The 12,333-nt window shown below is 43.6% G+C and overlaps 1 protein-coding gene across 1 annotated transcript in view; it reads left to right on the top strand.

The window, feature by feature from the left end:
- Positions 1 to 12,333, top strand: part of Cds1 (CDP-diacylglycerol synthase 1) — a 60,431-nt gene that overhangs the window by 18,470 nt on the left and 29,628 nt on the right. Inside the window, exon 3 of the mRNA XM_028773682.1 lies at positions 8,852 to 8,948. Coding sequence (XP_028629515.1) covers positions 8,852 to 8,948 — 97 coding nt within the window. The remainder of the gene's footprint in view (positions 1 to 8,851; positions 8,949 to 12,333) is intronic.

The raw sequence follows: 12,333 nt of genomic DNA, 5'->3' as shown, positions 1-12,333 counted from the left end.
AACGCTGTGTTACCTGTTTTTGTTTTTTTCTGTTTGTAGCTGATGGAACAAAGGTATACCGTCTTCCTGAACATATCTTCACTTTAAAAATCTCAGATCTTTTCGAACTACATGCATGCATGCGTGTGTGTGTGTGTGTGTGTGTGTATGTGAAAGAGATGAACAGGTTTGTTATATAAATGCGCACACGTATGTGTGTGAGAGAGATGCACATGTGTATTATATAAATGCATACACGTGTGTGTGTGAGAGAGAGAAATGCACATGTGTTATATAAGTGCATATGCATGTGTGAGAGAGAGAGATGCACATGTGTGTTATATAAATGCATACATGTGTGCACGTGTGTGTTTGTGTTCGAATTTGTGCACCAGCTTGATGCTCTGTAATAATGATGCTGAATTCCCACGTGTCAGTCAGACTCTCCCTCCATAATGACTTTAATATAAAACAACAGCAGCAAATAATAGCAGCTACTTATTGAGCACACAGTGTGTGCTACACATTGCTTAACCACTTAGTACACACTGATCCCACAGCAGCCTTGTGACACAGCTGTGCTTACAACCTTTTGCAAATGAGAAACTTAAGGCGAAGAGAAGCGAGGTGAACCCAGGCACTGTGACGGGCATGGTGAGTCGAGGCCTTCTGCTCAGTGCTGTGTAATGAGGGGGAGCTCTCAAAACCAGAAAGATAGATTTTATAACACTGCTTATGAGGGACTTGGTTATGAAAACCAGAACAGTAGATGGCCTGACAGTTCAGTCTCAGGAAGCCGCTCTGTAAAGAGTTTATACGTGACTGTTTCTGTCCAGTATACACATTATCTTTTAATGTAATAAACCAAAAGGAAACTATGTTGTAGGCCTTGCATTTGTAGATAAAGGGTTAAAATCCTCACTGTAGGAAGCTTCTCTGAGCTGTAGGAGCTTGGGACCTGCCCAGAACATGTGTGTGCAGTAATGGTGTCTATTCTCAGACCCTCTCTGCGCTGTGCAGCCTATGTACACGTGTGTGATGCAGAAGTGGGATTATACCCCCTTGCCCTGCTATTTTAATTTTGTTCTGTGGTAGTTGGAAGCACTATCTCCTATCCTTCAGTATCCTCAGGCATATTTTAAATGAGGCATCCCACTATATGGATATAGTAGTTACATTTAATATCTGACTTTTTACAATGAAAAAAATCTATATTAAACATTTTCCTTGTAGCTGGCTTTTTCCTAGAAACCCATGATTTCATTAAAGTGAATCCATAATTTTCTTAAAGAGTAGAACTGCTTGGCCAAGGTTGCTGGTTATTCCCAAGCCTTTACTCTGTGATCCCAAGAAAGAAATGTGCTGTCGCAACCGGGAAAGGCCTTCCAGAATGGGAATGGGCGGTTTCCATTCACTGAAGTTATTTCAGGTAGTTCTTTATCCAAGTGTGTCCCAAGGTGGTGTGACCATCAGCTGGAGGGAGGGCGAGTGTGCTCTATGTGGTGTGCTTATCACTAGGTGAGTCTCTTCTAGCAATGCATGGCAGTGTATGGTGTCCCTGGGTTGGTGCTGCTGGCAGCTGGTGATGGGTAATGAATGTCGAGGTCTGGACAGCTGAGTACTGTAGGGATGACCTCACAGCAGAGTGGTCTGGTCCAAGTGTTGCTGATCAATAGAAGCCCTGGAAAGACCCGGACAAAGCCTTCTGATACCCTTGAACTCTGTCCTGCCATCTCCTCTCTCTGAGAAGCCACACACTTCCAGTTTACCTTTGCGCCAGGCTGGTAGCTGGACTTTCTCTAAACTCCCACTCACCATCAGACGACAGATCCTGCTTCACTGGCTGCTTCTGGGTCCTCACCCTTGGCTTAAATAAACTCCGTGACCACGCAAGTCCTTGCTGACTCATGATGCTTGTACCTCCAGGAACAAACCATGTCATTAACGTTTGAAACAGACTGACTCACTGGCTGCATTAGCAGCCTGTGATTTGATCAGTGTGTAACCACTTAAGGTGGTTGCTTTTGTTGTGGTGGTGGTGGTTTTTTTCCTGGCCGTATTAGGGATTGAAGCAGGACTTCAGACATGCCAGGTGTGGCCCTCTACCTCTGAAGGAGATGAGTCCTAGGAGATTCAATACCCACCCCCCCCCATTCCCACTCTACCCACCCCCACGTTAGCCCACTGACTGCCTGCCCTTCATACTGTGCTAGGTTTAGCTGAGTACTTCAGCTCTCTCTGCAAGACAGTTTTTGTTTATAGAATGACGTGGTTTCAGGTGTTTCCCAAAGTTATCATGTACAAATTGGGATGAGAGGTGTGGCCTGGGTGAGCCTCTGTGAGTAGGTCAGTGCCACTGATGTGGGTGTGACCTGGTACCACACAAGCACTCCTGTCATAAAGGTAACTTTCCATTGAGGGTTGCCCTTTGGCTCTCCATCTTAGGATGAAGCAGCAATCTCTTCAGGTACCACACCTTGATCCTGGACTTCCCAGCCTCCAGGCCTGTGAGAAATAACTCTCTGTTTTTCATAAATTGCCCAGCTCTAGGTGTTCTGTTGCAGCAGCAGAAGGTGTACTAAAGACTGAGTGCCACTCACATATGTAGTACAGGTAAATATGGCCTGGCCTTCTGACTTTGTAGTTTTGGAAAATCTGGAAATTAAGTTAATTTTGTATCTTATTGGAAGAAGAATTAGCTATGCTGTGACACATTACTGAACAGAGGCTTCTGCGTGAGACTGGATGTTCCCACTGTTTCCCGGAGAAGGAGAAGTGCATTCTCTTTACAGAAGAGGAACTTTGGGAGTTCACAGAGACAGTGGTAGGATGCCTGTGTGTGTAAAGAAACAGATGGGAGGAGGCAAAGGGAGAAAAAAGGCAGGCGGATGCTGGTGTGTGACGTCCCATGACTGTAAAAGTGAGCAGTGACTTTGGAAGATACAGACAAGTTGGTGTCAGACACATAAAAGAAGTTAAAGAGGGAAGAGTCAGCACAGAAACCGAACTCTTTTTAGGTGGGAAAAAAATTTTAGAAATGAAAAGCATAATAGAGCAAATAACCACAGTGGAAAGCGTTAGCAATAGACTTAACCAAAACAGAAGAAAACATGTCAGGGATGGAAGAGGAGGTCAGGGAGAATTCACACTCAAACAGAAGTAAAGACAAGCAAATAAGTAGCACAGGCACAGTGTCCAAAGCCTCTGGGACACACAACGATCAGACCTAAGAATACATGGGACAGGAGAAGGAACTGAGATCAATACCAAAGAAGAGGAAAAAAATAAGATTTCAGAATATCAAAACTGCTTTTAAAATATTAAAAATTATAAAGGAAAAATAGCAACCTGGAAAAGTTAAGTATATAGAACAGTATCAGATCTGAGCCACCTACAAGCCAGAGGAGCAGGAAAGAATGGATTTCAAGACCTGGAAGTCAATAACTGTTAAGCAAGGTTGTAATGTCCACCAAAGGCATCTTTTAGCTGAAAAAGAAACAAGAGCATTGCAAGACTAAGGCAGTTGATGAGCCCTGGGCCAGCACTGCAGGAGAGATCTGAGGAAGCCCTGCAGAGAAGAGGAACAGAGGCAGCCTCAACCACAAGGGCAGGGGAAGGGATGAACTGGGTGAAAGGAGAAGCCAGCAAAGGATCTGCATTCTGTCCAACACAAGTCACACAAGACATGCCTGTGGGGGGAAAAAAGAACAAACAGGCAGTGAAATTGTAGGACTTAGTAAATAGTCCTCAGCAGTAACCTTAAATGTAAGTAGTTTCAACGCAGCAGTAACCTTAAATGTAAGTAGTTTCAACGCACCAAAAAAGAGAAGCAGAATGGCTAACTGCAGCAAAAAGGAAACAAAGTAACCAGTTCAAACTGTCTCATCTCCAAGAAACACAGATGGCTCCATAAAAACCACCACAGACCAGGAAGCAAAGGATGGAGGTCTGTCAAGTCGGTGGAAGCCGAAACAAATGGGCATAGCTCTTCATGTGTCTGATAAGGTGGACTTCAAAGCAGTTAGAAAAGATAGAACAAGTGTGTGTGCTAATAAAGGAAACAAATCATGGAGAAGATGTAACAAATGTGTGTGTGTGTGTGTGTGTACATTGAGGCTCCTAATTTCATAAAGAGTAATGGGCATAAAAGGTCAGGCAAGTTCTGATACCATAATCTGTATCACTTTAATTGCCTATCCTCATTAGTATATAGGCCATCTAAACTAAAAACAGAGTAAACTCATAGCATAGATCAGACAGACTTACTGGATACTTACAGAACAGTCCATGCAAGAGACATGGGTGCACATTACCCACAACAGCCTATAGACTCTCCTTAAGTGCACATAACAGTCCTGTGTCACAGAGCAACCCTCACCAATACCAAAAAACTTAAAGAATTGTTTTGTATCTCATCAGATCACAGCAGAATAGCAAAAGGTTTATAAACTGCTTATTACTGGGAGACTGAACAGTGCACCCTTGAATGACCAGCTGCCCACTTAAAAAAAAAAACAGAGAGGAAATATAAAAACCCCTACAATCAAATGAAAGTAGAACTTACTGGAACTTTTGGAACACAGCTGAGAAAGTCATAAGAAGAAAGTTTATACAAGTGCTTACGTTTAAAAATAAAGCCAGATAGATCTCAAATACAAAACTTAATAATATACAAATCAAAGGCATAGAAACACAAGAGCAAGCCAATCCCAACGCAGTAGACAGGAAGAGGAAAGACCAGGGCAGAAATTAGTGCAGTGGAGATTAAGTAAATGTATAAAATCTCTGAAAAAAAAAAAGGAAGGTGGATAGAAGCCTAGCTAAATTAACCATAAGAAAGAGAAACACAGTTAATAAAACCAGAGGTAAAAATAGGAAATGAGATTCCAGTGGGATCAAGAGGGTGATGAGGGAATACTTCATGCTTCAGAAAACTAGAAAATCCGAAGAAATGGGTGCATTCTTAGACACAGCAGACCAATAAGCTATTCGATGAAGTCATTTAAAATGGACTTTTAAAGTGTCCAACAGTGAGCCCAAGACTGAATACTGCTGAGTTCTACCACACTTTTAAAGAGCTAGTGTCTATGACCCTCCAGCTGTTCCTGGAAAGGAACACTGACAAAGTCACTCTGTTGTAATACCAACCCTAATGAGGTAAGGACATAGCAGAGAAAACTGGGGGCCACATTCTCTTGAGGAATATTGACACAAAAATCCTCATCAGAACTTTCCACAGTAGGGCTGGAAAGATGGCTCAGTGGTGAGGCACTTGCCATGCAGGATCTGGGAATAGCAGGATATGGTCTGTAGGAAAGGGAAGGGTCTGTAGGGAGGGAAGGAGGTAGGTAAAATAACAAGATGTCTGAACAAGCCATAGGAACCATACTATTACCTATTCATTCAAAAAACAAACAAACAAACAAACAAACAAAAAACACAAGAAAACCAAAATCCCAAAAACTATTATATATGCCATTCTGTGTATAAATACACATACATAGTTTAAACAAACTTTTTTCATCTGGGTTGATGGTGCTACCTCCAAGAGAGAAAGGCCACCTAACACCCGAGCCCCAGGCAGGAGAATCCCTCTTTTGGGGTTGGCCAGGGCTGTCCAAGAGATTCCGGGAACATACAGCCTATGACTGTTGGACTTGGTTCCCCCAGAGGTTGGAAGGTAAGTCTCTGGAACTGACTGGAGTGCCGCATCCCTGAGTACCCTTCCTTCAAGTCTTATACTTAGGGTGAGGTGTTCTCTCTTTCCCTTCTCTTAAATGAGACCTGCTCTACCCGTGCACAAAAATAAATTGACAAAATGAATACAGTGTCGCAGTCTTTTCTAAAGAGAGGTTGGAGTGATGGGTCAGTGGTTAAGAACCCTTATGGCTCTTTTTCTCAGCATCTGTGTCAGACAGCTCACAGCCACCTGCAACTCCAGCTCCCGGGGGTGTGGACTTGCAGGCCTCCCAGTCAGCACAACACAGAGTTGCTTCCATGTGGATGCTGCTGACCCACTGTCCACAGTAGCCTGGATATGGAAATCCTCAACAGATAAATGTGTCAGGAAGGAGAGGTACAAATTCTCTGAGATCACTGCATTAAGTGAGATCAGCCAGACTCAGAATAACGTGGAGTCTAGCTTTAAATTCATGTATGCAAGAGTGTGCATGTGTGGAGATGTGTGGATCTCTGTATGTGCGTGTACACATAGACCATGAATGAGGAGGAGGGGGTGTAAGGGAGTGAGATGGTGGAGCAGGAGGAGGAGCCTGTGCCCTGGGAGGAGGAGCAGGGAGTGTTTTGGTCTAAAGGAAGGGGGAGGGTTGGAGGAGGGTGGAGGAGAAGACAAGTAAGAATAAAATGTAATATATATGCATAAGCAGGCACATGTCACAGTGAAGCCCATTAATCTGGAGGCTAATAAAATATTTTACTTTAAGATAACTAGGTAGAGCATGTTCCTCGGGGCCTAGGTTTGTAGAGCCTGTCATTTTGAAAAGAGGGTAGATTCTTGTGTAACATTTCCAGTTCTCAGCACCTGCTGAGAATATCTCTCAAGCTCAGAGCCAGACATGGATGGGTCTGGATGGTGGCAACTCCCACCCAGGGCCTGGCTTTTGGTCATTCTGCAGTGCGTTCTTCTCCAGGTCTCAGGCAGACAGGGCAGGACTAGCATCAGTGGCTGGCTTACGGCTCTTCATTTACCTCTGCCTAGCTTCATAACTCAGCCCAGCTTCCTAATCCATTCGGAAATCTGCAAAGAGTTATGTCTTTAAAACTGAACCAAGCATTTCAGTTGTCTTTTTTGATTCTACACTGATTTTTAGTCCAAGCCTGAAGTTCAAAGTCTGATGAGAAAAATCATGACTGTACATATTTTACTGAACAGTAGAGGGGACACACAGTGGGATAAACTCAATTTGAACACTTCAAGGAAAAACCTGGGAAGCTAGCAAAAAGCCATTTGGATCTCATGTTGACATTTTGGTTCCTTGAGTACAGAAATGGCATAAAAGGGTTATTGAAAAAAGAAGTGTCCTAGCGATGCCGGATGGGGTGAGGGTGTGGCTCAGAGGTGGAGTGCTTGCCTAGAACACACAGGCAACACATGCACATATGCATACCCCACACAGTACACTTGCACACTCACACAGACACACCTGCACACACATACACATACATGCACATACACAGACATGCACACATAAATGCTACACTTAGAATTGATTCATGGTTTTTGTTGTTGTTTTTTAATGTGTATAAAAAATAAAACCAGCCACATAATATAGGGGAGTGGCTGAAAGCAAGGAATGTAGTTAATATTTTATAAGCAGATGAAATCAGCTGCCATTTCTGTTGTAAAAAAGGACAAGACTTGCACCTAGAATAAGATGGGTGAACTAGACTAAATTGTATCAAAATCTTTTGCAATATAAAATAACAACTGGAACTAACAGAAGTCATGTGTGCTGGTTAATTCGGATTGTCAGTTTTGATTGATTGACAAGCACCCAAGCACGCATTAGACACACCTGGGGTGTATCTGTAATGGCGGTCATGGAGGGGTTTGGTGGTGGTCATGGAGGGGTTTGGTGGAGGGGACCTACTGTGACTGTGAGCAGCAGCTCCCTTCCACTGGAGTTCTGGACTGAGGGAAAAGGGGGACGGAGGACATATGCAGGCGCTGGCGCTCTGCTTTTTATTTATTTTCTAGGGTCTGTTCCCCTTGTCACCTTCACCAGGCCTGTGCAGTATGTGCTTTACATGCCGAGCCATCTTGGTGGCCCTGAGAATTGTTCCTAACTCGGTTATATTTTTATTAACTTGTTGGTTGGCTCAGTATCTTAATCATATGTTTGCTGGGCACATACTCTACACAAGATGCTTTTATATTTTGTTGCCATGGCCCATAACAGACCATGTGGTAGAGGAGCAGTCCGGGTAGAGTTACGTACAATGTATATAAATCATTCCTTCATTTCCATATCCAAGTGGTCTTTGGATTCTTACACTGTGCATCCAACACATGCAGCTGAGGGCCTTGGATTTTCATGAAGGTTGCTAGTGACGCTTATGGCGGACATTTGGACTCAGGGAACACAGCTGAAGAGTTTAAGTGGCCTTCCTGGCACTGCATCGTACATAGCCTGGGCTACCAGTATTTGACTCTGAACCCAGCCTTAGGGATTCTAGCATAATTTACAAGTGACAGTCCATGCACTCGAATCATTGTTAGTTTTTTGTATGGTGCCTGCCGCCAGCACACTCATGGCATGGTCAAATAACAATGAGTACAAGGACCCCAGAGGATTTTCTTGTAGGGTGCAGCATGAGAGGAGGGGGTTGTTAGACAACTTGGCCTTAAAGTGGAGGTCTGTGGGAGACCAATCTTCAGCGAGTAGCAGCCAGCCTTTAGTACTTGCTGGGATGTCTGCCCTAAGAAACAAACCCGAGTTTCTGTATGGTAGATGTGCTGTCCGTGCCACCTTTTTAAATGGGCCATGTTTTTGTCTACCACTCTAAAGCCTGAGCATCCTCCCTTCCCAGACTTCCTTCAGGCTCCTCCCCCTCCTCACAAGGACCTTACTGGGACGCCCACTCCCACATCCAGACTGACCACCTGACTCGGCGTGCTCATGGCTTATCCCCACTCATAGTTAGCAACCACCTCTTTCTTTCTGTAGCTAACATAAATGAAAACTTTAACTGTCAGTGAGTGACTGCTGTTTGCTTATTGTTGTTATAGAAAATGAAGATCTTCTTAAAGAACTGTTAGGGAAACTTTGCTAACTCTGGAAATCCAGTAGTGAAAGCACACCGAACTTTAAAATCGTGTCGTTAGGTGCTGACTTTACAATCTTGTCTGCAGATGGAAGAACTGGTGGGTTCGTGGGATCCTCACCCTTGCCATGATCTCCCTCTTTTTCCTGATCATCTACATGGGCTCCTTCATGCTGATGCTTCTGGTAAGTGACTGGTGTCTTCCTGGGGCCTCTGGGTTTCAGTGTGTATGTGTCATGGAAGGCATCTGAGCATGTCATCATAAAAAAGGTAACCCAAGACCTGGCAACAGCAAATTCAGTTCCTTTAAGCATTTTCTAGTTCATGAAATGATCTAGACTCATCTTTACTGTTTGCAAAATAGTTCCTCATTCAGCAGAGACCAGGTGTACTTTTATTCGTAGGTATCTATGTATCCAGTATCATGCAGAGCATTGAACATACAACTTCCATGTATTTACATATGACCAGATCCCTGACTTCAAGCAACTTAGCATAGCAGCAGAAACTTTCAGTTAGCCAGATGACTCTCTAGTATTAGATAAAGTGTCTGTGTCAGACGATGTGTTAGGCAGAAGGATAGAGAGGCATGTTATCCATGTTATACAAGAGGTACGCAGAGAGATGATGCTCAAGCTTGGAGGTTACACAGAGAAAGCAGAGTGGATTTCAAGGTGGATCCCCAGTGGTAAGGCAGGGGTTCATGAGAGAGGCGGTCCCTCCTGCACTGGATCTGAGTGGACCTGTGGATGGCTGCTAGGGATGAGACTGGAGAGCTGAGTAGAAGTCTTTCTCTGGGATTTAGATGTGCATGGGAAGCCAAACAAGTCATGAAGACAAGCAGATAACTTAAGCTCTTACTTCATCGTTTGATAGATGCCTTCGAGGTGACTGGTGTGTGCCAGGCATTACAGTAGCACTGGGCATGCTAATGGTGGCCTTGAGAAACTCACCCCAGTCTTTGCTTTGATGGAGCTTACTGTTTACACTGTAAAGAATGGATTAGCTGCTTCTAATCACAAACCACAATGTTTCAAATAAAGACGGTTCTCTGAGAGCCAGAACAGAGTTGGAGGACTTTCTGGAAGCATTGTGCAACACGGGAGCTTCCTTCTAAAGGAGTCAAGGAGAAGAAGAGAAGAGATGTGTGGAGAGGCGTTCCCCACAGAGAATGTGTACCCCAGTAGTGGGAGCCAGGAGGAGCGCGTTAGTTCAACAGATTTATCAGGGTTTCCCAAGTATCCAAGCATGGCTTAGCAATGAATAGTAACAAGCATTCTTGGGGTGTGTACACAATGTCCCTCATTATTATGAGCATGACCTGAGATGGTGACAAGGCTCTCTGGGTAAAACTGTACTCCCTCTCCTGGCCAGTCCCCACTGCTACCACTGTGGCACCAGCTCTCCCTGTGCACACTAGTGCAGTGGGCAGCTGTGCCAGGCTCTCCCCGTGCCCTCGCTGCTTGCCTCATCTCAGTCATTCAGCCCCTCCCTGTATGGACCTCCCTTCTTGTGCCTCCTAGGACATTCGAATGCATTTACCCATCTTCCTGTCTTTACCCCCAGTACTCTGTCCTCTCCACAGCTGTGATGGTTATCAGCAATATAATATGTCTTTTCTTTTATTAAAAAACAAATTTGAAAGTAAAACTAGTCACAATAAAAAAAATTCATCAGCTAAGGACCAGATGACTCTTCAGGACACAATTCAGACCAGATTTAGAGACATTCGTCCAGATTTGGATCCTGACTGCTGTAAAAGCAGGTCTCACTGTATTGTCTAAGCTGGCCTTGACCTTGCTCTGTAGGCCAGGCCAGCCTCAAACTTGCAGTCCTCCTGCTTCAGCCTCTGTCTGAAATGCTGACATTACAATGCCACCATGCTCAGTTGGGTCCTGACTTTTAAAAGAGGACCATAAATCTGCCTTAAGTGCTTAGAATTTCTTTACTTTTTCTGCTATGAAAGGAAAATAAAGGTTGTTTCTCTACAAGTTCCTTCTGTTGCTCGGTGAGGTAAGTCAGTGGAAGGAGGTAGGAACGTTAAAGGTTTGCTTAAGGAGTCTGTGAGCTACTGTTGTGTAACTTCATCGGATGTGCATGCGAATGATATTTTTGTATATTCATACTGAGAGGATATAGATGCCTAGACAGTTGGCGCTCAAGTGTATCATGGTGTGTACTTGAGGTCTTGTTTCTGTCCCTCTTCCAGGACCTCCCATGTCTGTTTTGAGTGGTATATGTTATTCCTGCCAAGCCTTAACTTGTCCTGTCAGACTTTACAGTGATCAGTTCAGGAGAGTTTCATAGAAAACTCATGTCTAAACAAGCATGGTGAACTAACACTCCTGTTGTTCCAGCAGAGGAGGGGGCGGGGGTGTCAAAGTGTGGAGCTAGTCTGAGATATCAACGAGTTCTAGGCCAGTCTGCAGCTGCTAGCAAGACTTCATCTCAAAAATAAATGAAACCCCAAACAACCAAAGAGGTAAAGAAGATGAAGTACTTTCTTTAAGCCCTCGCTTTAGGGAATGCTGGCTGCTGCTGACACATCTTAGTTCATACGATGTCCCTCTGTCCCCTGGTTTTAGTTCTTGGGTTGTCGTGCTCTCCGAAACCAGCTTTCTAGTGATGTCATTACTGAGCACACTGTGAGCTACAGGCATAGGAGAGCACAGAGAAGGTATTGAAGGCGGTTTCCTCACTCGCTATGATAATTGTTCATTCACATTGTAGGATTCACCTTGATTGTCCTTAGCCTTTCCATTGTGAGGATGGAAACCGGCCAAACATTGTCAGAATTATCCAAGTCTACCATCGGCTGCCCCGGCTGGGCTTCTCTCTTTTGCCCTTTTAGTTTTTGCTTTAAAAATCATTGCTATAACAATACTATGACTGAAGTTTTGTGCCCAATTTTTCAAAAATAAATATCATTTCAAAGTCTGGTATTGTTCCACCATCTCTACCAACTGTGGAAGATTCTGCTATCTAATGGAATGTGAAACATTGTGTTATTTAAATTGCTGGGCTATTTTTAAACATTCAGGTTATGTTCTGTTTCTGTAATGAGTAACACTATCCTGAACATACTCCAGCACAAAAAAGTTCTGATTTCTTAAATCGGATTATTTTCTTAGAATAGATTCCTAAAATAAAAATAGGCTTTCTTGTTGGCATATCCCTTAGATGACATTCAACATGTCCAAATCCTATTTGGTCCAGCAGGAGTCCTGCGTGAATCTGTTATTCCAGTTTTTCCTTCACACAAGTGAACATAGGTCCTCCTGCTTGAGCAGTTGTATCCCACTGCCTCATTTCCACAAACTTAATACTAAAATACTAAAAAAAAATAATAAAAAAAAACATCTTCAGACATGAGTTTTGAAAATTTAGTATTTTAGATTCTAATCTGCAAGTTGATGTGTGATATAATCCCAAGCTGAAGTCAGATGTTGGCATTTCACCTGGATCCAAGGCTATCTTTGAGAAGGACTATGAGTAAAACATCAGTTCATAAATACAAAGACACCGTGCAAACAGAGCTCTGTGAACGTCATTGCCTGGGCAGAGCGTGCA

This window comes from Grammomys surdaster, unplaced genomic scaffold (genome assembly GCF_004785775.1).
Source record: "Grammomys surdaster isolate TR1022 unplaced genomic scaffold, NIH_TR_1.0 233, whole genome shotgun sequence".
NCBI classification, from domain to species: Eukaryota; Metazoa; Chordata; class Mammalia; order Rodentia; family Muridae; genus Grammomys; species Grammomys surdaster.
Note: the sequence above shows the minus strand (reverse complement) of the source record. Positions and strands in the feature narration are given on the sequence as shown.